Genomic DNA, 22,978 nt, shown 5'->3' with positions numbered 1-22,978 from the left:
CATGGATCTAGAATTTTAGAAGGGAGCCAGATATCACCGAGTTAAAACTCATTTTATAGAAGAGGAAATTGAGGCAGAGAGACATTGACTTGCCCAGGGTCAAATAACCAGTAGTAGTAGATTTAAAGCAAAGTGTCCCTGATTCTAAGTTCTGTCCACTAATCTTATTGTCTCTATACCATACTACCTTTATGGTCCCTAATCATTCTTCTACCTAGCCCAAGCAGAATTTCTGTCACTTCTTTGATCTTTCTCTTGGCAAATCAGTTTTTATTTTTTTTTAACAAAAATCATTACCTTGACATTCTTTGAGTAAGTTCATTTGGAGCTCTAGCATTCTGACAGAATTCTCACAGGACCCTTACATCTATCCTCTATGCCTAGCCCAATTTCTCCCTTTCATAAGGCTCATGTCCAAGATAGTTCAATTACCCTTGCTGTTGGATAGGTGACCACTTGGCTCTCAGGATGCATCTGTTTCCAATTCCTATAAATTGGTCGTAGTATTATAGATTTAGAGCTGGAAAGGACCTTAGATGTCATCTAGTACAACCCATTCAATTCACAGATGAGGAAACTGAGTATCAACTATCTAGGTGATGCAATGGATAGAGCACTAGGCCTGACATCAGGAAGGATTCATCTTCCTGAGTTCAAATGTAGCCTCAGACATTTTCTAACTGTATCACCTTGAGCAAATCTCTTCACCCAGTTTGTTTCCGTTTTCTCATCTGTAAAACAGCTGAAAAAGGAAATGAAGAGCATTCTAGTATCATTGCTAAGAAATGGAATCAGGACATGATTGGACATGATTGAAAAATGACTGAACAATTGAGTATCAGAGAGGTTAAACAATCTTGTTATAGACAGACTAGCCAGACTTCAAACCTAGGTTCTTTGTCTCCATACTGACACTATTTTCACTTTATTATGCTGACTCTCAAGATTACAGATTTTAGAGCTGTGGCATAAGGTCAGATAGTCTGATCCTTCCTTTCTCATTCACTGTGATTGAATAAATTGAAGTTTAGAGAGGCATAAGTGACTAAGTTAAGGTAGCAGGTAGTAAGAAGCAGGTCAATACTTTATCTCTGGTCTTTTGATCCAATAGGACTTAAAACTTAAGTCTCTTTGCTGCCAACAATAGAAGTAGGACCAGTGGTGAGAGGCAGATTTAGGTCAGTCAGTATTTAAAGGTATTTAAAAGTAGAAACGGATGCCTTGGTAATCAGTGGGTTCCCTATCTCTGGAGACCTTCAACAGAAGCTACATGACCATTGATGATGTAATAGAAGACATACTTGTCCAGGTACATATAAGAATAGAGGACCTCTGAGATTCCTTCTAATACTGGAATTCTATGAACTTCAGGCTTTGCCCCTACAATTTAGTAGGATCAATTCTTGATCCCAGCCTCTATTCAATTCCAACTGGCATCTGTCATTGTGAGGCAGCCAAGTGGCCTGTGCTGTTTGCTGCTTCGTGATAATAGCTGACCTGGCTTCATTAGAGCTTTAATTGGAAATGGTCTTTGAAGACACATAGCTATGCATGACCATGAACTGAGTGTCTCAAGGGTTATTTCTATTTTTTTTATTTCTGCTGCTGATCAATGCCCTCATCTGCCCCTCTTGTTAGAAGCACAAAGAACATCGGACTTAGAAATGAAAAAAGCCTGGATTTTGGGTTTGACTCTTCCACTAAACAAAGGATGTAAATTGTAATTTTGCTGGAATTATAATTTTTCTTGTCATGAGAAATCCTGGTATGGAAACTTCTTCTATTAATGCAGATTCACATTCATTCTGTAACTTATAGCTTTGGAGATTTGTCTGATCCATGGAGATGTTAAGTAATTTGTCTCTGGTCACACAGCTATTATGTACAGCTAGGGAATTTGTTGATACCAAAGATGGCCCTTACTCCCCTGAACCACACAGATTTCTGAGTATTTAAGATGGAAAGAACACCAACAACACTGTTTATCTCAAAAACTTGTTGCAATAATGGAATGGATTAGAATAGAAATATCTTTGCAACCACAAAGACACTGACATTTTCTCTCTCTCTCTCTCTCTCTCTCTCTCTCTCTCTCCCTCCCTCCCTCCCTCCCTCCCTCCCCTTTTGTCATCCATTTTTCTCCACCATCCATCCATCCTCCCCACCCCCATTTCATACTTCTTTTCTGATTGGGTCATGCAAAATGCAACAGTTTAGCCAGGCATGGGCAATTATAGCCTTTCCAATGCACAGCTGCTGTCCTCGGTGCTGAAATAATCTGCAATTCCAGAGTTGGCTACCTTGCTGGCCAGCATCACAGATAGCGAGGGAGGGAGTCTTCCTAGCTGGGGCACACATGTCCCTAATTCAATTAGCTTTCTCCTGAACTTTCCCCTGGGAGGATAGAGCGGAAACTGACAAATTCATTGTAACAAAGATATTTCTCTGCCTTCTCCCCCCCACTCCCCATGCTTTTGCTTCTGTGTCTTCCACTCATTAGTTATCTAACAAACTGAATCCAGAGAAATTTGCTTCCATTCACTAGTGATCTGGGAGCCCTGATGCAATTTCCACCCAGATAAGGGTGTCTCTGGCAAAGGTTGGAGTGGAAACTGCTGGAGCGGAGAAGCTTTCTATTCACATAATAGCTTTCATTTCCGTTGGTTATAGTTATGTATTTTTATCTCTTTATTTAAATGCACAGACAAAGGCATTACCATTACTTCCATCCTCCCCAGGAGTGATGGCTTTCTACACCAGGTGGTAGAATAGAACTGACCTAATTTATACTGTCTCCTCTAGTCCCCTTGGCTATACGGAAGCAATAAGCATTCTCCTATCTGTCTCACAGTGGAGAAGAGACCCCAGTGATGCATCACTTTCTGAGAAAATCATGTCAGTGGGAGTGCCCATTTATTGGTTAGGAAGACATGATGTTAGGAGGGAGGGGGTCCAAACTGATAATGATTTTTTTTTCAAATATGGCAGGGACGTCTTGTCAAATGAAAATTGAAGCTTCAAAAAACCTTTCAAGGCAGCTCCATTGGTGAGAACATGGACATGGACTGCACACTTGATCTTGTTGGACTAGAAACAAGAAGATTCAGGGAAAGTATAAGTCTAAAGATGACCCCTTTGGACTTTTCAGAGAGATCTTTTTAAGGGTAGATATGCTTTAGGTGAGCTTTCATTAGCCTTTCTTTAAAGCTAATACAAATATCAGGGAGGGAGGAGACTTAAAGCTATGAATATAGAGTGATTTCTCTTTGTTCTCTTTTTCCTTTCCTCATCATTTTCTTTTTCCCTTTGTACTATTATTTCTCCTACAAAGCTACTCCCATCCACTAAACTTTGTTTTCCATTGAAAGCATATTATCATCTTAGTCATTCAGGCATGCAACCAAGAAGTCATTCTTGCCTCTTCTCCTTCTCCCTCAAGACCCATATCTAATCAGTTGCCAAGTCTTGTTGATTCTATCTCCATAACATCTCTCAAAACCATTCTATTTTCTCCACTCAGACTGCCACCACTCTTATTCAGGCCCTCATCACCTCATCTGAACTGCTTTAATAACTTCCTAATTTCTCTTCCTGCCTTGTCTCTCTCTTCTCTAATCTACTCTACACATAACTGTCAAAATAATCCTGTCAAAATGATTGCCTGCTCAGGTACCTTCAATGGAACCTCTAGAGCCTATAGGGTGAAATGCAACCCCCATCACCTCTTAACATTTAATTTAAAGACCCCTTAAACCTGGTGCCTCTTAACTACTCTAACCTTCATCCCTTTTACATAATCCACATTCCAGTGAAACTGGACCTTTTTCTCCAAATTGCTATTTTTTGCCTCTATGTATTTATAAAAGCTGTCATTCATATACTCCTTTTAGAATTATCTTCCTTTGAGGCTCAGCTTGAGTATAATTTTCAAAATAAAACATTATTGGAAGTCTCAAGTTGTTAGTAGAATCTTCTCCCAACCACCTTACATCTATATTTCTGTGTATATGTTCATTGGAAGGGAAATTCCCAACGGCAGGAACTATTTCATCTTCATATTTATATTTTTTCCCCCACTTACTCTTGCCTAGCACAATATCGTGCATATTTTGATGAATTTTGTTGAATTAAATCCCTTCTTTTATCTATCATCTTTCTTCTGCTAGTTTCTTCTCTCCTCTTTATCATCTTCCATATTATCTTTCTTTTCTGATCTCATCTTTCTTGGCCAGCATTGTTATCTTTCTCTCCACCTTCCTTCCTATTATTTTTCTTCTCTTTTCAAGGTTTGATTCTTTCCTGTCTCTTCTTTTCCCATTTTCTGCCTTTCAGTATCAAATGCCCTATATGCTTATGGAGGAGAGAACTTTAACTTCCTCATCTATAAAATGACAGATAGCCTCTATGTTCTCTTCCACTTCTAATTTGATCATCTATAATCTAGGATCAAAAGATTGTTACAGGGAGACTGATTGCACTTAATACATAGAACAATTTGGATGTTTGTCCTTCAGTCATGAAGAACAACATAACATCAGGGAAGTGATACCATGACAAGCACATGAATTGGATTTGAATGATGGGATGCTGTGTTAAGTGAGGCTGGTAGCCTCACTTTCTCCTCCAGAGTCATCTGGGTCCGATGACTAGATATGGATCTGAATGACTGTTGATGGCGCTGAATATGAGGTAATTAGAGTTAAGTGACTTGCCCAAGTTCATACTGTTAATAATTATCAAGTGTCTGAGACCAAATTAGAACTTCCCTCCTACTGACTCCAAGACCAGTGTTATCCACTGTGCCACCTAACTTCCCCAACATAGAACAATTAAGTAATCACCATAGAATGGAGCAGAATGGAATCCTCCAAGAGCTGGTGAGCTCTCTCTTTACTAGAGGTCTTTATTTAAGTAGAGTGCAGGTGACTCCATCAGAAAAGTCCTAAAGACTTTTGACATTGGATGGGAGGATTTCTGATGTCCCTCATATTTTTCATGTTTCGAGACTAGATTATTCTACTTTCAGCAAACACAGCATAAGCTCCTTGAAGAAAGGAACTTCCTTTTCTTCTGAATATCCTTAAGACCTAGAAGATGCTTGGTACAGAGGAGATGCTTAAAAATGCATATTGTATCACAATGATCTCTCCTTCCTCTCCACAGTTCCTAACTAGGATCATAGGTTCCTTCTCCTCCTATTCTAGGAGAAACTACTTTCTTCTAGAGTTAGAGAATAGATTGGACACCTCCTCTCAGAGCTGGTTGCTATATGAGTTGCTATGACCAAGCACTGGGCCAGTTTATCCTTTCTAGTTCATAAGACTCACTAGACAACTTTGTGGTTGGATAGGAAACAAGGACTTACTATGAGGTGAAGGAGGTAACAAGTTAGACAATGTGATATACAGTAGGCAGGGGAAATTAGCATATTCAAATATTTTCCATGGATAAAAAAAGCTTTAATGAAAGGGAGAAGATTTTGAAGGAAGAGAATAAAGTTTTGGAAGTCACATTGGAGTGGAGCCTTTTTTACCATCCCTCAAACCACTCCATGTAGGTGGTACCCATTTTGCCAGCTCCATCAGAACCCAAGCTATCCTCAGGGGCATTTCTTTTGTATTGAAGCCCAGAGGTTCCCAAACTTGGCTCTAGAATCAATTTCCATCTCTTGGTGCCTCAGTGAGTAGGAGAAAGTGGAATTGAATTGGCCCATTATTTTCCTCTCCTACCATATGGACTAGGTGGGTGATAGAAAGTGGGGTAGGGAGAGAGGAGAGAGAGAGAGAGAGAGAGAGAGAGAGAGAGAGAGAGAGAGAGAGAGAGACAGACAGAGACAGAGACAGAGAGACAGAGACAGTCAGAGACAAACAGAGACAGAGTCAGAAAGAGACAGAGAGAGCTAGAGACAGACAGAGACAGACACAGACAGAGACAGAGACAGAAAGAGACAGAGATAGAGACAGAGAAAAAGACAGAGAGACAGAGAGATAAAGAGAGACAGAGACAGTCAGAGAGAGAGACAGAAACAGGAAGAGACAGAGAGAGACAGAGGCAGAGGCAGAGAGAGAGAGAGAGAGAGAGAGAGAGACAGACAGAGATACAGAGAGACAAAAAGAGACAGAGGCAGAGAGGCAGAGAAGCAGAGAGACAGACAGAGTGACAGATAGAAAGACAGAGACAAAGTCAGAGAGGAAGGACAGAGATAGGGACAGAGAGAGACAGACAGAGAGACAGAGACAGAAAGAGAAACAGAGAGAGATATAAAGAGAAACAGAAAGAAACAGAGAGAGAAGAGACACATATACGTACATACATACACACACACACTCACAGACAGAGAGACAGAGATAGAGAAAGTTAGAGTTAGAGTTGATCAGTCCTGGAGACTGTGTATCTAACAGTGGCCTTAAGATAGAATCTCAAAGGTCTTTCAAGGGAAGTCTTTCAAAGAACATTCAGGAAAGATGACACAATATCCTAGATCTGTGTCTAAGGAAATGAATGTCCATTTAGTGTGGGAAGGGTCTGATCATTTTGAGCACTGCTGTGGGGCTGCTACATAATGGATTTGAACAAACAATCATAAAATACCATGGTCAATCTTTCTTTTCCCCTTAATAATTGGAAAATCCTTGCAGAGTTTTCCCCTGTTTGTGTTTTTTGCTCACTCACTCTCTTGAGAGGTCTTTGAAAACAGTTTGGGGAAAATATTTCTATAAATTGAATCAGAATCAATTTACCAGTCATACTCTCCTAGGGATAGAATGCAAAAGGGAGAGACTAACACCATCCCAGGCTGAAAGGTTTCTATGGCAAACATAGGCCCCAGAACAAGCCTCCAGAATGAAATTAATAAGTAGCAACTGTACTCCCCAGATATCAGGAGACATGGTTAAGTTTGGGTTCTGACACCTATTGTGTGAATTTTGGAAATTCACAGAGAGGGTCGAAACAGCCAAGCTTCCTTTATAATCAGCAGGGGACAGAGCATCTCAAAACCAAGGTTACCTCAAAAATAACAAACGTAAGAGAACTGAATAACATACCAAGGAGCAGGATTTAAGAGTATTTATGTTTGAAAATAGATAATACATAATGCAAAATGTCCCAAGATATGGGTGTGTGTACAGTACAGTGATGATGATACTAAGAACCTGTCAAATACTGAATCATTAGAGACTGTTATGTTTGGTGAATAGTTCAAAGTTTCTATGTACATCTGCATACATGCAGACATGTCTATAAGAATGTGTGTGCCTTTGCATAATTTATTAGAAATATGATCATATATTTTCATATTTATATATGAGTATGACTGTGTAAATATTTCTATATGTCTGAATAAATATATTAACGAGGAGTGTGTCATGGGTAGGAATTGTGTGCATACAATTATAGATGAGGATCGTGTGATTGTTGCTTTGTATGTGGGTATGTGTGCATATGAGTGTGAGTAGATGTGTGTCTATTTTTGAATGTGTTTATAGACATATTTATGGATATGTGATAATGCATAAGCATACATGAGTATGAATATATTTTTGTGTGTATCCTTGTGTGTGAGGACACATTCATGGTTGCATGCACAAATAAATATTTATACACACATATAGATAGGTGTATATCTATGCACAGCATGCCTATATATGTGAGCACATGCATATATGAAACGCACAGACACACATGAACACAATTACACACAGACATATATACACATATATGTAAGTACATAGGACCCCCCACCCCCACCCCACCACCAGCCTGGGTATCTTTTCTGTCTTCTTTGAAATTCCTCCTGTGCCTACAGGAAGGGTGTGGGGGGAGGGGTGGGGGTGGCTATGGGAGGAAGGAAGGAAGGAGTGGAGAACTAAAATCACAAGTCGAAGATCAAAACAGTCATCAGTGAAATGAATTGGGCAGCATTTTCCCACATGACTAGGAGGGATAATTTAGTGAGGCCGCCAGCTGGAAGGAAAGGGATTAATTCTGCACTTAGAGCTGGTCCTGTGAATAATTCATCACATGGAGACCCCCTTGTGCCCAGACCCCTTGGCAATTATGCCAAATACTGGCCAACCCCCTCTCCCCTTTCCCATCTCCCCAGCACTTCTGACTTGAACCAACTGGGTCCCTGAAGTGAAGGAAAATGTAACCCAGTCTCCACTAGGACCTCAGGAGACTTCTGGAAATTTAGGGAGAGAAAGAGGGAAAGGGAGGAAGAGGTTGAGAAGCAGAGTTGATTTGAAAACAGATTGCATTCCAAGAGAAGAGTTAATTCTAGGTGAGAATCAGGAACAGCCCAAAGCAAAACTGGGAACTTGACCAAGTCTGTGCTTGATGCCCCCTTCCATTTCTTCATCTACTCTTCCCTTTCAGAATCTCTACTCATCCACCCATATTCTCTGGGCAGCCCTGGACAGTTGAGGGAGAAAAGCCTGTAATGTATTACTCATCTTGGAGGGAGTTAGGATTGAAGGAACTCCGCTTCTGAGAGGAGTCACAGAACCCAAAGAGGGTAATCATGAACTGCGAGGTAGAATGGTATAATAAATAGAGCCCTGGACTTGTATCAGGAAGACCTGGATTAAAATCCCTTTACTGACTTGGTGCTCTGAGACTCATCTGGGCCTCAGTTTCTTCCCACTCTAAATCTAAGATCTATTGGTCCATTGTATTTCATTAGGATTAGGCTAGAGATTCTTGCCTGCTGCTTTTCACATCACATTTTATAACTGGCCAAGGCCTTGCTTCCTATACAACCAAAGTTGCCTGGTGTAACCTGAGAGGAAGTATCTTGAGCTAGAAGTGCTTGGTCATAACAGGCCAGTTTAGGTTTTGAGCTTTGGGATTTTGGCTTTAGACCCCAGTGTTCTCTAAATTATCCTGGATTCATCATGACTGCTCTGAGGTATGGACAGAGTGAAAAAAATCCAGCCATTTGTTGGATATTTGAGGTTCTTTGCCTGTCAACATTAAAAAATGGTTCCTTGCACACAGGTGGTACAGTGGATAGAGCACCAGCCCTGGAGTCAGGAGGGTCTGAGTTCAAATACAGTCTTAGACACTTAATAATTACCTTTCTATGTGATCTTGGGAAAGTCACTTAAACCCTATTGCCTTGCAACACCCCCAAAATGGTTCCTTAATCATTTAAATAGATTTATTTTCCCCCCAAATAATCAATTGTTTGATGAGATTAGTCACCATTAACTCAGTCTTAGGACTCACTCTACATTATCATAATATCACAAAATTGGTTTTGAAAAGGAACCTCAGAGATCACCAAGTCCAAGAATCTTTTTTAGCTTTCATGTGTCCTAAATTCCTCTTGCAGTGTCTGGACCCCCTTCTCAGAATAATGGTTTAAATGCATAAAATAAAAACACGGAATTACAATGAAAAATGTTTCTAAAAATGGTCAATTATAGTTCTCAAAATATTTTTAAAAGTTCATGGACTGGGGGCAGCTAGGTGATGCAGTGGATAAAGCACTAGCCTTGGAGTCAGGAGTACCTGGGTTCAAATCCGACCTCAGACACTTAATAATTACCTAGCTGTGTGGCCTTGGGCAAGCCACTTAACCCCATTGCCTTGAAAAATCTAAAAAAAAAGTTCATGGACCCCAAGTTAGGAACCTCAGGTCTACTCCATCCCAGATATGAGTAGAAATCAACTCTATTATGTTCTGCCAGGTTCTCGTTCACTCTCAATCCATTCAGCATGATTTTTGTTTAGCTAATGACACATTGGGTGACTCTGAGCCTCTCACACTCAAAAAGAGAAACTTATAACCTGTTCTACAATGCTTGGGCAGCTAAGATCTGTTGCCCAATCACCTTGTCAATCAAAAAGTATGTAGGAATCTCCTCTTGTTGTAGCATACCATTCGTTGTAGGAGTTAAGGAAGAGAACAGAACAGATCCAGTCCTTGTCCTAGGAGTAGGAGTGATTACTTGGTTATATACTTTATATATATTATCTCTGGATCCCCACAATAGCCCTGTTGAACTAAGGTAGTTCACTAGTTAGTATCCTCAACATGCAGATGAGGATAGGGAATCCTAGAGACATGACAGATCCAAGTCCAAATCAGGCTGGATATAAATAATTCGGGCTGAACAAATACATCTATCCTTATTTTCTCTCTACTTATTTAACTTTTGAGGGCAGATACTATCTTTGTACCCACAGAACCTATCTAAGAAACTGGCACAGTAGACCTGATTCCTTTTCCCCAAATGTCTACAACTATGGAAACCATTTAGTATAGTGAACTGTGCACTGATTTAAGAGTCAGGTCCTTCCTTCTTTCCCCTTTCCACAATCTCTCTCTCTCTCTCTCTCTCTCTCCCCCCAAGGGTCCCACTTCTCTCACCTGGCACATAGTTTTTTTTAGGTTTTTGCAAGGCAATGGGGTTAAGTGGCTTGCCCAAGGCCACACAGCTAGGTAATTAAGTGTCTGAGGCCAGATTTGAACTCAGGTACTCCTGACTCCAGAGCTGGTGCTCTATCCACTGTGCCACCTAGACACCCCCCCAAGCCAGTTTTCTTTTAATACAAATAATGTGTCCTCTGAAATGGTTATATGTATTTAAATTCACACTATCTGAAGTTATAATTATATAAAATATAGTCATTGGTTCCAGCCCAATAGAAATAACTGGGGGGGGGGGATGAACAGAGGTATCATTATTCCTACTAATCAGGACCTAACAGTAGACATTTAAATAAATGTGTGTTAATGGACTGATACATTGATCACAATTGAAGTGCAATGCAGCAAGATTGGGAGAGCCAAGGTAGTCTAGAATGTAGACTCTGAGTGGTTGGGGAAAGTCTTCTCTTTACGGTAACCAGCAGTGCTTCATGGAGAGATCACATGAGTGGGAGAAATAAGAAAAATGCTGGTAATGCTTCATAAGGGAAAATCACCCAAATGGGAGGAAGGCCATTCATTCGTGGGGAAGATCACAGAAGTGGGGGGGGGGGGTAAGAAAAGGTCCTAGAAAATGAGGAACTCAGCTTAAGTTGTAGGTTAAAACATTGGCCCTACTCAAGTTCCTCCTTTAGAATCTCCCTTGGTAGTACTGAACCTGGACCCATGGCTTAAGTTTAAGGCAACTCCTAGGTTTAGGTGAACCTCTGCTTTCCTTCCCTCTTTTTTTTAGGTTTTTACAAGGCAAATGGGGTTAAGTGGCTTGCCCAAGGCCACACAGTTAGGTAATTATTAAGTGTCTGAGACCGGATTTGAACCCAGGAACTCCTGACTCCAGGGCCTGTGCTCTATCCACTGTGCCACCTAGCCACCCCCTTTCCTTCCCTCTTAATTTAACTTCTTGTCCTCATATTTCTCTCTCTCTCTGGGTCTCTAGGCCCTCATCATTGTCTGGGACATTCCTAACTTATGTAACAAGCTGCCTCTCACTTCCTATCATTTTTGGGAAAAACTAAAAAAGTACTGGTGAAAGGTCATCAGCAGAATTTGAGTCCTAGCCAATGTCTTACCTCAGAAAAAAAAAATCATTTGGTCTTACCTCTGAGGAATGCACTTGGAAATAAAGTCCGACTGTGGGTGTTCCACCTGTAATCGTTTTCAGCTTAGTTCTCTGGCAAAGAAGGGATAGAGTATCAGTTTATCTAAGCCAGCTCCATGTTTCCTGTCAGGATGAGTCCCTTTGTTTTCACCAGATCTGATTCCTTTTCCCCAACTGTACACTGGTTGGAGTCAGGTCCTTCCTTCTTTCCCCCTTCCACAATTCTCTCTCTCTCTCTCTCTCTCTCTCTCTCTCTCTCTCTCTCTCTCTCTCTCTCTCTCTCTCTCTCTCTCTCCCCCCCCCCAAGGGTCCCACTTCCCTCACTTTGGGAAAAAAACCATGGAATAGAAGTTAGCCATTGAATAAAAGAGTCTTTATAAGCTCTATGGAGATGGTAACCAATTCTTTGAATCCTCTTTTGTGCCAAACAGGATTTTCTATGTAGTGGGCACCCAATAAATACCTCATTCCCCAGGGATTGTTACCAGTTACCTCTCCAAGGAAATGGGCTGGCAGGCGTGAATTTAGCAAATTATATCATACAAGTAATTGAATCTAGAATATTTTCATTAGTTCCCAACCCCCTTATTCTAGTGTATGCTTTGAAATGGGGTAGGAGTGGTTCTAGAGCAGCATAGACACTTAAGTGTACCTCATCTTTACCTCTGTTTACCAACTGGTGAAACAGAAAAAAACTCACTCTCTTCTCTGTTGAGCAGAGAAGGGAAACAGGGTCATGGAGAGGCATTTGAAAATAGCTTCCAGTTCTTATGATACTATCTCCATTTTATGTGATGAAATTCTAGGAGCTCTCTAAATGAAAGGTTGTTTCCTTTCATAGAATCTCAGAATTGACAGAAACTTCCTCTATTCCTTGCTACCAATTTGGCCCTTCTTTGAACTGCTGGAGTAACAAGGATACCAATTCACTGCCTTAGTGTTATGGGCAAGATTGTGGCAGTTCACTACATTTCTGAACAGGTCTGAATGACTCAAAATTTCCCTTTTATAGACTCAAAGATTTGTCTCTCAACAGTTTCTGCTCACTGCATCCTATTTCTGCCCTCTGGGCCAAGTGAAGCAAGCATGATCCTTCCTCTGGAAGGAAGTCCTTCAAATATTTGAAGATTGCTATCATGCCCCTCTTCAGGTTTTCTTCTTCAGGCTAAACATCCCAAGTTCTTTTAACCAATGATCATATAAAATAGTTTCGTGTCTTCTTGATCATCCCAGCTCTGATACTACTGTCTGATAATACAGATAATAATAATCCTTACTTTAAGGTTTGCAGAATGCTTTAGATATACTAACTCATTTAACTCCTTCTGTGATCTTAGGCAAACCTCAATCTTTTTGGGGTTCAGTTTCCTCATATGTAGAAAGAAAGGATTATACTAGCTGGTCTTTAACACTTTTTCTAGTTTCAAATCTATGTAACTAATCTTTGGCGTGCTCCATCTAGTAAAGGGACTTCCTTCTGTTACATGTTATTTTATTTTTTAGGTTTTTGCAAGGCAAACAGGGTTAGGTGTCTTGCCCAAGGCCACACAGCTAGGTAATTATTAAGTGTCTGAGACCGGATTTGAACCCAGGTCCTCCTGACTCCAAGGCCAGTGCTTTATCCACTATGCCACCTAGCTGCCCCTACTTGTTATTTTTTAAAAGAACTTTATATATGTTTTTGAAATCATGATTAATATGATTCAGGGAGACCTGAATTTGAATTTTCTTTCAAACACGTAAACACCTTAAGGTAGTCACTTAACCTCTGTCTGCCTCAGTTTATTCATCTGTAAAATGGAGACATATGCTACCTTCCAGGACCGTTGCAAGGCTTAAATAAAATCTATATGTAAAATACTTAGTAAGCCTTAAAAAGATTATATAATTGTTTTTATGTTACATAGGTTATATAACATATTAAAATGATATATTATGTTTTTATAAAAAGAAAAAGCAGATATAATAGTGATAGTAGTAGTAGTGGTAGAAGAAGAAGATCCCTTATTCCTCATCTTTTAGCATCTTTTCTAAAAACTACTTGTAACTTCCCCCCAACTGACCCAGGTCTACAATCTGGGGCCAAATCTAATCAATTCCTCTTTCATATAATAGCCCTTCAGAATTCTCAGGAAAACTGTCATGTCTTTCCCTTTTGTCTGACTCTAGATATGCCAAGTAGTCAGGCTAAATATCCCCAGTACACACATGGGGACTGGAAATTCTAGAATTCAAACCTCAGAGGTCTTACTTTTGGGTAAGTTTATTCAAACAGTCATGGATCAATTTTACTACAACATGGTTTACCCCACATCTTGTCAACTGGGGCAATGTGAGGTATTTAATAAAATATTAAACTAAAATTATACTCTTTCCTTTTCTGTGCTTCCACCTGACCCGACAAGAATGTCTTTTCCCTTATATTGGTTATGTGTTCTGGTGGCCTTTGAGCTCTATTTGCACCCAAATTAATATGACCAAAGGTTTAATAAAGAGAACCTCCACAACATAACTAGAACCCAAGCTCCTTTCTTTTGGGTTCAAGTGTTGGCTCTTTCCACCGGGCTTTATCATAAGATCATAGATTTTGAATTAGAAGGCTTTCCAAGGCCATATTTTGCAGATGAAGAAACTTGGGCCCTAAAAGGTTAAGTGCTTCACACAAAGTCACTCATACTAAGTGTCATTGGAGGGATTTGAACCTGGTTCCTCTGAATCCAGAGCTTTGGACTCCTCATCTCAAAAATGGATCTACTAATAGCTAAATATCTGAACCCCCTACTTCACTGGGATTTGGTGAAGATCAAGTGAGAATCTGATGGAAAGTACTTCCTGAGGTAAAGGAGGAAAAAGCTTTGAAAAATAGAGAGATGAACACTTGTATTCAAATATCTCCATCTCCCATCTCCATGCTTTTGCTCAAGCTTTGTCCCATGCTTGGGACAAACTCTCCTCTCTTTTTGGTCTAATAGAAACCCTTATTGCCTTCAAAGTTTAGCACCAGGGCCACACCCTACATGAGACATTTCTACTGTCCCCTCCCAGCTATTTATTTTGTAAATATATCTATATGCATGGGTTGTTATGCTTTATAAAATGTAAGTTTATTGAATGCCTTCAATAAACTTATTTGGTTTTCATTTATATCTTCAGTGCATAGCACTGTGACTCTCATTGGTAGGCACTTAATAAATAACAAAGACTTGTTATCAATTGCCAGTCTATCCCACGGATCCCAGAGTCTAGTATCAGCATCCTTAAGAGAATTAAGTTGGAGTTCAACAGAAGGGATCTTAGCAAGCGAAGAGAAATAGTAATGAAGTACATAAGAGTTGCCTTCCACTATTTGAAGGGCTATCACAGGGAAAGATTATACTTGGCCTGCTTGACTCCAGAGGGGAGAATGAGAGCATTGCATGGGAATTTTTGAGAAGCAAAGTTCTGACTGAGGCAAGGAAAACTTCCTGACAAGACCTACCTGAAAGTGATTTGGACTGGTTTCTTTCCAAAGTAGTGAATTCCTCATCACCAGAGAACCTCCAATAGAGACTGACCAAAGGCTTGTGTGTGTGTGTGTGTGTGTGTGTGTGTGTGTGTGTGTGTTGGGGGGGGTTGTAAATGACCCCCAAGCTTTCTTCCAATGCTAAGATTTCATGGTTCTGTGAGAAAGAGTACTGAGCAGGGACTATAAGACTGAGGGGAGAAGCACCTGGAATTATTAGGAAGCATATGGCAGTGACTAACCAGGATGGAGAGCTTCTTCACATGTAATGCCATCCGTGGTCCTGCCATCATTTTTCGGTAAACTCGGTTGCTGAGTGGCAACACGGAGATACCCAAGGGATCTGTAAGATTCCAGGAGTCCTTCTTGGGCACTAACAGAAAGAGGAGGGGGAAACATGATGAGTTCTCCTACACAAACCTGATTTAGCCTTATCCCAAGATCAATAAAACATTAAAAGCTGCAATGCCCTCTATGATTTAGTCTCTGTCATTCAATTAACCTTTCCAAAAAATTCCTTCTTAGAATTTCATCAAGAATTTCACCAAATTTCATCAATCAAGAAACTTCATTAAAAACTCACCAAGAGCTAGTCTGAGTTTTATATTATTGCTTGCTATGGAATTTATACATATATATACAGTGATGTATAGATATAGTAATCAATTACCCTTATTATAATCCTTATGCTTTGGAAATTTATTCTTCTTCCCTCTGTAAAATCTTACCATTTCACATGTAGAATCTTCCATAGGGGGGGTAGGAAGAATATATGCCTCATTTAAGAGAACAACACAAAGTCATTCTCTGGATATTAGACAGATAATTGATATTTCTCCTGTTAAGAATTATTATATTTTTCTTGTTTTTACTTTCATCCCTAAAACTGGACATGAAAGTCTCTATTTTTTCTCCAATAATAACTTCATAAATGAAGAATGATAGGGAGATATGAATCCTGATTGGCTAAAAGACTCCGGGAGAAAATTTTAATGTTTTGTTCTTCATTTTTGAAGAAGACCATGACGTCAGGGAGATGATTTCATGACAAGCACATGAATTGGATTTGAGTGAGGAGGACTGTGCTAAGTCACCAGCCTCACTTTCTCCTCTGGAGCCATCTGAGTTTAGTGTCCAGATATGAATCAGGATGCCTGGAGTTTGCCCTGAATGTGAGGTAATCAGGGTCAAGTGATTTGCCCAGGGCCACACAGCTAGTAAGAGTCAAATGCCTAAGGTTGGATTTAAAGGGGAGAAGTGGAAAAAGAGAGAGAAGAAAATTTTAAATGGAAGACAGGAGCCCCTGAAGCTGTAGGAATGTGGGAAGGTCATGGCAACCAACATCTGTACTCTAGAAACTATTAACAGTGGATAAGACTATCTTCTTCTCAGTTGAGCCGAGAATTCACCTTACTACCAAATTGTAAAGACCACTCCTACTCCCTACCCCAGGGAGGGGGTGTGTTTCCTGTACCTCTACACAAGAAAACTAACTAAGTCCCATTTCTGTCCACACTAATCTAGACTGAGGTAAGGTTTTCCAGGATAATAACAAAGCATGATCCAAGATAATTATTAAATGTTCAAGAAACAAGATGGTTTGTTTAGATTTGTTTAGATTATATATATATATATATGTATATACATATATATATATATAACTTTCCCAAGATTTCTTGCTTCAATGAGTATGTTTGCTCATTATCTGGTATTATTTATTGACTACTAAGCATATGGTGGGAAGGGAACTACGTTAGTCAAGATCAAGCTAATGATGTCTTAGACTATGGGTGAGATTACTTTCCTCTCTTCTTCATCTCTGAAAGACCATGGAAAAGTGACTTTTTCCTTGAATCCTTAAAGAGTCTACTATCCCCTAGAAAGCAAAGATCTGATTGTAGTAGAGAGATATAATTTTAACTCTACAAATCTCTTAAAGATAGGAGACAGATGTATTTATCCAGCCATAACCGCCCTTCAACCCTTCATGAAGCTAGAACTCTGCTTCCCTGGAGATGGGGTGGGAAGTTCTAGATTCTAAATCTATTTATGAATCTGTGCTGCACAGGTCCCTGAGTCTTGTGACTCATTTGAACCTGCTGTATACACTATATAAGCTTTTAATTACTAACTTTTGGAGGGTATAGTACACTGTCTCCAGGGCTTAGAAAAGTGCCTGACATACCGTAGGCATCTAAGAATATTTTTTGACTGACTACTTTAACATTGACTCTTTTGGGAGTCTGGATTCCTAATCATAATCAGTGGTTTCCACCTTGACTTCCTCCTGACTCTCCCATAGCACCCGACACAGAACTAAGAATACAATAGGTGTGCACCTGGGTTACAAGATTGGAGCATATATCTCCTGAGTCTTGACCTTTACCTTGATAAGAAATTCAATCTAGTTTGGGATCTAAAAGAAAGAAGGCCTTGGGCATGTTATTGGAAAATATCCCTAGTCTTTATATTTCCTAGGTTGAGGAGGAGTGGTTGTCATGAGTTATGGTTGTGGGAAAAGAACTATTCTAAGCAAAGACCACCTCAGACTTGCTCTACCCTGAGTTGGAACTTACTTGAAGTAATGGGATAATACTCCAACACCAGGGCCAGATCCTCATTAAACTGTGTACACCCATTCCGAGCTTGGTAGAGGAAGGAGGTGTTCCATTCAGGTTGTTTGGCCGGCCAGCCGGGTTTAGATACCTAAAGAGGAAAAAAGAAAACCAGCACTGTAACTGAGAAGTCAGCCTTCTCCCAAGACAGAAAAATATCTGGGTAAACAGGCAACCCCCCCCCCCCCCACCATCCTTTGTCCCTCCCCTTTCCTTTTTCTCCCTTGCTAAATCAATCAAAAGCTTGGATCTGAGACTACGGGGAAGTTCAGATCTGACCTCTTTTCATCTTCTTCTATAAGCCTCAATTCTTCCTTCTTTCCTCTTCCCAACACACACACACACACACACACACACAAACACACACAAACACACACACACACACACACACACACACACACACACACACACAGAGAGAGAGAGAGAGAGAGAGAGAGAGAGAGAGAGAGAGAATGTTTCCTGTACCTCTACACAAGAAAACCGACTAAGTCCCATTTCTGTCCACACTGATCTAGACTGAGGCAAGGTTTTCCAGGATAATAACAAAGCATGATCCAAAATAATTATTAAATGTCCAAGAAACAGGATGGTTGCCAACCCAAAAGAAACCAATGGATAGAGTAAAAGTTAACATGCTTAAGTAGATAAATTTCAAGTATGACAGTTAATCTCAGCGAAGTCACTTGCACAAATACAAGGTTGAGGTAGGTGTGACTAGAGAACAGTTCTGGGGACTTTAGGTTCAATATCAATGTGGTCATTTAGATCAATAAAGCTGGTGTGAACATAGACAGCCTTCACTAAGGCATACTGTCTAGAATAAGGGTGATAATTGACCTACTCTTTGTCCTAGTCAGATCATACCTGGAATATTGTCCCAATTCTGGTTGCCAATTTTCAGGATGTACATCAAATAAAGGGAGAATTCAGGGGAAGACAAGTAAAAACGGTGAAAATGGATGCCATGGACATCCAGGGATCATTTGAATAAACTAGAAATGGTTATCTTGGAGAAGTGATGGCTTAGAATGGACATGGTCATGATTTTCATATTTTTAAAGGACTGATAAATGAAAGAGAATATAGACTTGCACTGCTTGACTTCAGAGAGGAAAACTAGTTCCAAATATTTTGGGAAAAAACAAATTTCAGCCATTATAAAATGGAACTTCCTAATAAATTGCTATACTTCAAGGTTGTGGAGTGAATAGAACTGAGGTTATAAAGCCTGCCTTAGTCACTTATGGGTTGTGTGACACTGGACAAATCACTTAATTTTTCTAAGCCTCAGTTTCCTCAATTCTATTCTGGTACTAATAATAGCAACCCCATTACTGGATTATTGGGAGGATTAAATGAGTTAACATACATAAAACTTATAGAAAATATTGAAAGTGATTTATAGATGCTAGTGCAAAAGTGGAAAAGTCTATCTTGGAATGTAGAGTTCTCTATCACTAGACGTGTTTAAGTGAAGACTTAGCACTGATCCATCACAGTACCTAACTCTCTCTCACCTACCCCCACATTCAATCAGTTGTCAAGTCCTATTATTTCTACTTTCTTAACACCTCTCCTAAACTCCCCTCCTCCTTTCTTCTAACACAGCAACCACCCTGTTGAAGGCTGTCATTACTATGCACCTGAATTATTCCAAAAGCCTATGTATTGTTTGCCACAAATCTCTCCCCACTCCAGTCCATCTATCATTCAGCCATTAAATTGATTTCCCTAAGGTAAAAGGGTGAGCAAATCACATTCCATTCTTCACCCCTCCCATTCCTACTTGCTAAACTCTAATGTCTCCCTCTTACTTCCAAGATCAAATATGAAATCCTCCATTTGACTTTTTTTTTTAGGTTTTTGCAAGGCAAACAAGGTTAAGTGGCTTGCCCAAGGCCACACAGCTAGGTAATTATTAAGTGTCTGAGACCGGATTTGAACCCAGGGACTCCTGACTCCAAGGCCGGTGCTTTATCCACTACACCACCTAGCCGCCCTCCATTTGACTTTTAAAGACTGTCATAACTTGACTGTCCTTTTGAACCTCTACTATCTCCTTACACCTTACTCCCCATTCAAGAATTCCACTTCCTTGATATTTCTCTCATAGGACATATCATTTCTAGACTACTAGTGATTTTGTTGGCTGTCCCTCATGCCTCCCTCCTCATCTTTACTTTCTATTTGCCCTGGTTTCCTAAAAGTCCTGCCAGCTGCAGGAAGACTTTTTCTAGTCTTCCTTAATCTTCCCTTTCATAAGGGAGCCCATTCCCAATTTATCTGGCATATATCTTAATTATTCATAGTTGCTTGTGTATCATCTCTCCCAAAAGGCTGTGAGCTCCCTGAGAGCAGGGACTGTCTTTTGCCTTTTTTTTTTTGTATCCATAATACTTAGCACAGTGACTGATACACAGTAGCAAATTAAGAAATACTCTAAGATTGACTGAAACATGTAAAATGTTTAATTTTTTATTCATTTATTAATATATCTGTCCACAGACTGATTTCCTATCTTATTCATCCCACACCAATTTCTAGTCACCCTTTATTCGCCTAACACAAGAACAGATGCAGAGAATGGAGCGTTGTGAAGGGTGTTCCTCAAAGGGTTAAATCTTTTGCTACTGGTATGGGTGAGTTGTTGCCTGACTGAAGGTGAAATGGGGGCTGGGGAAGCCGATGTCTGAGAGATGCTAATGGAAAGGGACAGGCTTGATCGTATGCTGGGATAGTGGAATTAGTGAATATGATTAACTGGTGTAAATGTGACCTCAGTAAATCCATTAACCCTTGTGACCAGAGCATACTCTCCTGAGCCCAGGACCAGAACCCCTTCCTATGGGCCATTATCAATGGGGCAAATGGCAGCCTTCCTTCATCTTCCTTTGTACTTCCTTTTAAGGGCTTCACATCAATTCCTACCCCTAAAGTTGCCTTCCTTTCTCAGTTAAAAACAACAACAGGGTCAGTATCTCGCTGTGGAATCTCAGATTAGTTACTCTCTGGGACTAAATTTTCTCCTCTAATAAAAGAGGAGTTTGAAATAATCCACTCCTAAGGTCTTTTCCCCTGTGACTCTGTGGTTAGATTTGTGTCAGAGGGTGGAAGACATTTGTGTCAGAGATAGGTAGTGGAAGGAGTCCAGAACTGATCTAGAAATTGAGACCTGGTTCAAATTCTGTCATTCAATAGGTGATTCTAAGGCCTCAGTTATTCAGCCCTAAAATAAGAACAGGAATCAGAAGAATGCCAATAATTTATGCTTTGACAAAATATCAACTTCCAGGTAAAGGTCAGGGATAAAGAGAATACAGAGCCTATCTAGGCTTTCTCAAATGGACTCAGAGGACTCTGACAGTCCTGAATAAGGTAGAGATGCAAGAAAGTCCCTTTGCAACTTTGTTCCTTAGACTGAAATTCTGTCCTTCCCTCACACCTTCTTATGGACCCAGCAGCCTTTTGACATGGAAAGAATCTTATAGAACTACTAAAACAGCTCTTCTCATTTTTTTATAGGGGAGAGAAAATGAAGCCACTCACTGCATGAGTAGAAAAGTTAAAATTTGAATTCAGATCTTCTTTCAGGAAAGTAATCTATCCATGCTCTTCCTTGCCCACCCTTCTGGTCAAGGTTCCTGGTACAACTCTCTTAAGGTCCATCTGAACAAGACATGTCTCTACAGTCATAGATCAAGGGAAAAATCCTGGTTGTCTTGATCACCTGGGGATCAGGGGAAATACTGCCAGTGTGAGAAAAAAATTCTATTCAGAGAAATGGATGTATCTTTTCCTCAACTTTCATGCCCACTTGGAGGTGAAGTTGTACAATGAGATATGCATGAATGGAGAGTCAGGGGACTTGGGTTCAAAATCCCAGCTCTGATATGAAGATCTATGCCATCTTTGACATGTCACTGTACCATATAAGGTTACAATATCTATTCATCTTTAACATCAGGAGGTTGAGCCACATGCTTTCTAAGGTCTCTTCCCATCCTCAATCATAGGTTAATCCTAATAGCAGAACACAATTCAAACTAGGAAGGCAATACTTAAGTGATCTTGGAGTACTTTGGGTGTGAGGTGAGGTGGGAAGGGAAAGAATATTATAGGAAAGTGGCTCCTGGTATTATATAATCAATGTTCACAACTGCCTCCACTTTGGAAGACCATGAATCATCTCAGAGAAAATGAAGACATTCTGAGTCCAATGACTGGCCCTCTTAATCAGCAACCCAATTGAACATTACCTTTGATTCCTTAAAATGTAAAACTTTTCTTAACTCGATTCCATTTTCTCTTTCTAGAGAAAATTATTATTCCTTCATTCATTCCATTTTATGATCAATCTGACCACCATGCTTTCCCACACTAAACATACCATCTCCCACTTTGATGTCTTTAAACACAGTAGTCTCTGGGACTTGGAATGTCTCCTGACCTCCATTCATGCAATCCCTTGTACCTTTCCAGCTCATATTTCACCTTACAATAAGCCTTTTCTGTTGTCCCCCAGTGGTTAGTACTTTCATTCTTTCCTTCAAAGTCTTTGTATTTATTTAGTTATGTACACATTGTGTGAAGGCAAAGAGACAGAGGTCTTGTATCTTTCCTCTTCTGGCCCAATTGATCCATCCATGCAATAACTGCAGATGAGTTGTGACATCAACCCTGGACCTTCCTGTGTTTATCCTCCCCATCCTTGTCCTCCTCATCCTTGTTTTTATCTCCTGTTTCTCTTTTATGTTAATCATAGAGAACATCAACATTCCCTTTCTCTCTCTCAAACAACAGATTATTGTCTTTGCCCAGCCTTCAAGACTAGAATAATGCATTTCTTTAGCTTCTTTCTCTCTATTATCTCTGTCTCTTTTAACTCAGCAAAGTCTATTTTCTGTTTTTTTGGGAAGCAGTTGGTTGTTTGGGGTTATGTGACCTTGCCCAGGGTCACACACCTAGTGAGTGACTAAAGTCAAATTTGAACACTGGTCCTCTTAAATCCAGGATCAGGGCTCCATTCACTGTGCCATCCAGCTATACTGATCTAGGAGTCAGGAGGACAAGAGTTTGAATCTTGCCTCAGACAATGGACACTTACTATGTGACCTTGGTCAAGTCACTTCACCCTGATTACCTTGCATCCAGGGCCATCTCCACTCATCCTGGTTTCTATCTGGTCACTGAACCCAGATGGCTCTGGAGGAGAAAGTGAGGCTGGTGATTTAACATAGAACCTCTTCACTGAAATCTAATTCCTGTACTTTGTCATGCCATCACCTCCCTGATATCATGGTCTTTTTCAATTGTGAAGGATGGGGTGG

General features: G+C 40.1%; 1 protein-coding gene across 3 annotated transcripts in view; it reads right to left on the bottom strand.

Moving 5' to 3' along the window:
• LOC141520823 (coiled-coil domain-containing protein 33-like) overlaps window positions 1-17,742 on the bottom strand; it is a 114,905-nt gene extending 97,163 nt beyond the window's left edge. For 2 of the 3 annotated variants that reach the window (XM_074232693.1, XM_074232694.1), the window contains exons 1-3: window positions 17,613-17,742; window positions 15,279-15,409; window positions 11,535-11,606 (exon numbers count right to left, since the gene is read on the bottom strand). In XM_074232693.1, coding sequence (XP_074088794.1) covers window positions 11,535-11,606; window positions 15,279-15,409; window position 17,613 — 204 coding nt within the window. In that variant the 5' untranslated portion in view covers window positions 17,614-17,742. The remainder of the gene's footprint in view (window positions 1-11,534; window positions 11,607-15,278; window positions 15,410-17,612) is intronic. The other variant, XM_074232695.1, reaches the window with a different exon arrangement.
• Between the last annotated feature and the right edge of the window lie 5,236 nt (window positions 17,743-22,978).

The sequence above is a fragment of the Macrotis lagotis genome, chromosome 4, assembly GCF_037893015.1.
Source record: "Macrotis lagotis isolate mMagLag1 chromosome 4, bilby.v1.9.chrom.fasta, whole genome shotgun sequence".
In the NCBI taxonomy this organism is placed as follows: domain Eukaryota; kingdom Metazoa; phylum Chordata; class Mammalia; order Peramelemorphia; family Peramelidae; genus Macrotis; species Macrotis lagotis.
This window is presented reverse-complemented; position numbering and strand designations above follow the sequence as displayed.